This window comes from Palaemon carinicauda, chromosome 26 (genome assembly GCF_036898095.1).
Source record: "Palaemon carinicauda isolate YSFRI2023 chromosome 26, ASM3689809v2, whole genome shotgun sequence".
Classification (NCBI taxonomy): Eukaryota; Metazoa; Arthropoda; class Malacostraca; order Decapoda; family Palaemonidae; genus Palaemon; species Palaemon carinicauda.
This window is the reverse complement of record NC_090750.1, coordinates 62,117,499-62,122,498: the sequence shown is the minus strand read 5'-3', so window position 1 is coordinate 62,122,498 and position 5,000 is coordinate 62,117,499. Positions and strand designations below refer to the sequence as shown.

Here is a 5,000-nt window from a genome sequence, read left to right as displayed (position 1 = left end):
CTCTTTCATGGCATGTGGTGTGTTGGTGTCTACAAGTAGATCACCTCGTAGATGTGCTGTTTCTCTGCATTCTAGTAGATAGTGCAGGAGGGCTTGTTGTGGTATGACATCACAGTGTTCACACCTTCTCTGGATGTCATCTAGGAGTTCCCAGTTTGCTTTGTAACCCAGCCGGAGTTTGTGTATACATACTGCCAGTTTTCTTGGGGTGTATCTGTCTATGGGAGGGGGTTCTAGTTCCGATGCCCATTTGTACCATGTTGCAGAGGGAGAGCCATTCTCTATCCTCATATGTCGTTCCTTGATTAGGTTGTCCTTGAGCTGTGTCTTTATTTTGCTTTTGATTTGTTGCAGTGCAGGCTGTATGTGTACCTGTACATTGTGAATGTGTTTGGTGCTTTTGGCTAGCTCATCAGCCTTTTCATTCCCTGGTATCCCGATGTGACTGGGGATCCAGTTTATAGTTACTAGTCTGTTTCTTTCATTATGTTGATGTAAGAGGATTTTAATGTCCGCTATCAGGGATTTGTTTTCTTTGTTTTTGTCCTGCTGTAGGGCCTGCACTGAGGATCGTGAATCAGTATGGATGACTACTGGTCCTTCCTCATTTTCAATAGAGTATTTTAATGCTTGCTGTATTGCGACAAGCTCTGTCTGCAGGGTGGAGACATTATTGGATGTTCTCCAGCAAGCTGTGAACTTGCAGGAGTGAACTGCCGCTCCTGCTGTTTGGGTTCCAGGATCTACTGTACCATCAGTATAGTAGATCTGTGCCCCTGTTGTTTCTACAGAGGTTATAGCTGCTTCTGCTGTGTTTCTAAGTTCTTCTATTGTGCAGTTTTCTTTTGCCCTTGGGAGTTTGGTGTAGTTGAATTTAGCAACTTGTTTTTTCCATGGTGGAATGTGTATAGTACTTTGTGCTGTGTCAGGTTTTAATTGTAGGATTGTTTCTGTAAGGCCAGAAGAGAGGTTTCTTTACATTTTATAGGGAAAGCAAACGTACGAACATACATATAGAGATTAAGAGAACAATGACGCTCCCTTATCAGCTACCTGGGTCAAGTGGGCGGAGTCCCCAAGCTCATTAGACACCTGCCAAAGAGGGTCATCTAGTGGCGGGTAAATTCTTGTTTTTTTTTACTTTCAGTACAGTTTATATGAAAACACGGTAGCCTTATCTATATAAATACATAAGCAAAACATACACTTACATACATATATATACATACATATACACACACATATACATATATACACACATACATATATATACATACATATATATACACATACATACATATACCCATATACATATGTATATATACATATATATACATACAACATTAATATCATAAACATATAATCATGTATATATCAATACCTATATCTAGCATAACACTATATAGTGCCAATATACTTATGCGTACTATATAAAATAATTGTACCTATTAATGAATGGTAGCTTAGGTCTAAATATTAATTTTACAGCGATGTTAATTATTCACAATACATTCAATTCTACATTAAGTGGTTAATGTTTTTTTATATAGCTTACAAATCTCTTTACATATAAAGGCGTCGAGTTTATACATTCCATGACCAATATTCAAGTTGTTTTCAAAGGTTTCCTTTATGAAACTGGACTCTATGATGTTTCTTTCCACTAAGTTATTTGAATGAACCAATTTCTTTGCACCTGACCAATTAATGGTGTGATTTTTATCTCTAACGTGAGCAAAGAGTGCATTATTATCTTGAGCATACCTGACACTTTTCTTATGTTGTTCAATTCTCTTTTCAAGGGCTTTACCAGTTTGACCAATATAGAATTTTTCACAAGCATTGCATGGAATACGATATACACATCCCTTGGTAATATATATATATATATATATATATATATATATATATATATATATATATATATATATATATATATATATTGAAAACAGTTCATCCAGAAAGATAGATAATAAAGAAAAACTGGAACTGGGAAAACGGATGAAATGATCAGACGGAAATATCAGATAATCACAGATGAAAATAAAAACACCAAAAGTGCAGAGTGTAATTTCTGTCAACTTTTATCAAAAAACTTTATAGTTTAACAATTTTAACTTTAAAGCTTATTTGTTTAGAAAATGAAAAAGAAACAAGGAATCACAATGAAACATTTTAGCATTGATATATTTAATATATAAAAAAAATCAATAAAAAATAATAGTTGGTCATTTGCATGTCAATAAAAACTTCATATGAAGACATCTTAGTGAAAAACAGTATTACTCAGTTTATTCACTGTAACTCATTCGTGTAGAGAATATAGTTCCTGAAGGATTGAGTTTCAAACACCTGTTTCTCTCTCTCTCTCTCTCTCTCTCTCTCTCTCTCTCTCTCTCTCTCTCTCTCTCTCTCTCTCTCTCACTTTTCTGTGCTTTTCAATCTCGGATATAATGACTTTTTCCTGTGATTAATGCCAGTACATTTATTTGTACGTAGGTGTAACTTCGTTTTGTATCATAATTGGATCTCTCTCTCTCTCTCTCTCTCTCTCTCTCTCTCTCTCTCTCTCTCTCTCTCTCTCTCTCTCTCTCTCTCTAAAACAAACTCTAACTATACATTTCCTTTTAATTATCTGAAAATAATGCTTCAAGGTATGGAAATTATACTCAAAGTTAAATAAGAAAATAGATTTTGTACTAATCTAAAGAGATTACAGCCAATGATTACTGCTCTGACTATGTACCTAGAAAAGGAAACTAATACGTCATAAATCAAGTAATGTATACGAAGAGATATTTATAATCATATTGGTAATGGTCTGATTATGTAATCATCTTTGATTAAAGTTTATAAAGATTACTCTCCCATGAGTTTATCATCCGATTCACATATGTGAAATTAACATTAAACTGTCAAGAGTATTGTCGTCATTGAGAAATGGTAAAAAAAAAAAAAAAAAAAAAAAAAATTCTGGGTTATATAGAGTAGTTCTGAATTGTGTAATGAAATTTGAATGATGAATTAAAAAAACTAAATCATATAATTAATATAAATATTACAGTTAATATCCACAGTATCCATATTCATAACTAGTGTACGCGACCCGTCAAAAATGGCGGCTAAATATTCATAGAGGCATGTGCACACACGCACACGCAACTCCGTTCACCAGGGTATGCCTACTCTCTCTCTCTCTCTCTCTCTCTCTCTCTCTCTCTCTCTCTCTCTCTCTCTCTCTCTCTCTCTCTCTCTCCCTTACCCGAGGGACGGGGAGAGCTGAGCGTGACCGAATATATATATATATATATATATATATATATATATATATATATATATATATATATATATATATACATATATATATATATACACACATATATCTGCATATATACTGTGTATCTATATATATATATATATATATATATATATATATATATATATATATATATATATATATATATATACTGTGTATATATATACATATAATATATAGATATATATATATATATATATATATATATATATATATATATATCTATATATACATACATATATATATATATATATATATACTGTGTATATATATACATATAATATATAGATATATATATATCTATATATACATACTCTTATATATATATATATATATATATATATATATATATATATATATATATATAAATATATATATATATATATATATTTATATATATATATATATATATATATATATATGTATATATATATATATATATATCTATATATCCAGACACTTGCTCTTTATTATATATTAGAGATGACATTGGTTATCACAGTATTACGAAAGAACTAGTGAAGCAAATTACATTTGAACTAATAATTCTCCTTTTCTTCTCACAGGTGAAAGTTTGGTTCCAAAACAGAAGGACCAAAGAGAAGAGAATCCAGCAGGAGGACGAAGGAGAAGGGGGCGGAGATGGGAGGAGCCAAGTAGGCGACGGAGGATCGGTCGGAGGCTCCGGGGGATCCGGTAGCGGAGCGGCTGGGAGCCTCAGCGGCGCCTCGAATTCCGAGAAAAGTTCGTCGGTGTCTTCGACATCTTCCGATGGGACGTCCAAGCCTATGGAGGAGGAGGAAGAAGAGGAGGAAGAGGACATCCTCGAGGAGGATTCGGAGGACGAGGGCGTCGGGTGCGTGGGTGGGACGAGGGTGAGCTTGACCACGGGTTGAGGTTCTGAACAATTTGTGGCCCGAAGACCTTTTTAGCTCCAATGGCCTTCTTGCTCCCACAACCCATCACGCGCTTACATCACCCGTCAGTACCTCGCCTTGGAATTCACTTACGTCATTTGTTGCTTTTTTTATATATACCATCTTTATTCATCTTTATTCAGTGTACAGTGAACGTCGTTGCGAGACATTTCTTCCGAATGAAAAAAATATGAATGATGAAAGCAGATGACTTTTTGCGTGTAACTAAGTGTATTATGCAGAATTTCTGCGCATGTAATGTAGCTGCTGAACGGGTAAGCTGACTTGAATAATGAAGAAGAGAAAAATAGCAAGGATGTAGATGTATAGTAAATGCATTGTTGGTGTTTTGTTACATAAATAAGACGCAAAATGTGAGTAAAAAGTGCTTCGTATTTTGTCTGTGTTGACTCGAATCTTATTGCTACCAAATAACTTGTCAGCAATCTAATGAGTCGTTCGAACTGTTAAACAATCGAGGGAGTAGAAAAGCACAATCCTAGATCTAGTTACTAATCCCTGTTCCTCTGTGATGAGATTTCTATTTGAGTCTTGACTATACGTTTCAGTCTCTTTTCCTCCCTGACTGTATGATAGATTCTTCAAGTATTTTACAGGTTATTTCTTTATATAATTTCCTTCTGAGTGCCTCTTTTCTTCCCTTACTGTATGATAGATTCTTCAAGTATTTTACAGGTTATTTCATGATCTGTTTCCTTCTGAGTGCCCTGTATAAACTTAATGTCAGTTTTAATCATTACGAATTA

General features: G+C 34.0%; 1 protein-coding gene across 1 annotated transcript in view; it reads left to right on the top strand.

Annotated features, from left to right (window-relative positions):
• Window positions 1–5,000, top strand: part of LOC137620205 (homeotic protein empty spiracles-like) — a 73,948-nt gene that overhangs the window by 67,279 nt on the left and 1,669 nt on the right. The window contains exon 3 of the mRNA XM_068350445.1: window positions 3,883–5,000. This exon is cut by the window's right edge and continues 1,669 nt beyond it. Coding sequence (XP_068206546.1) covers window positions 3,883–4,212 — 330 coding nt within the window. The 3' untranslated portion in view covers window positions 4,213–5,000. The remainder of the gene's footprint in view (window positions 1–3,882) is intronic.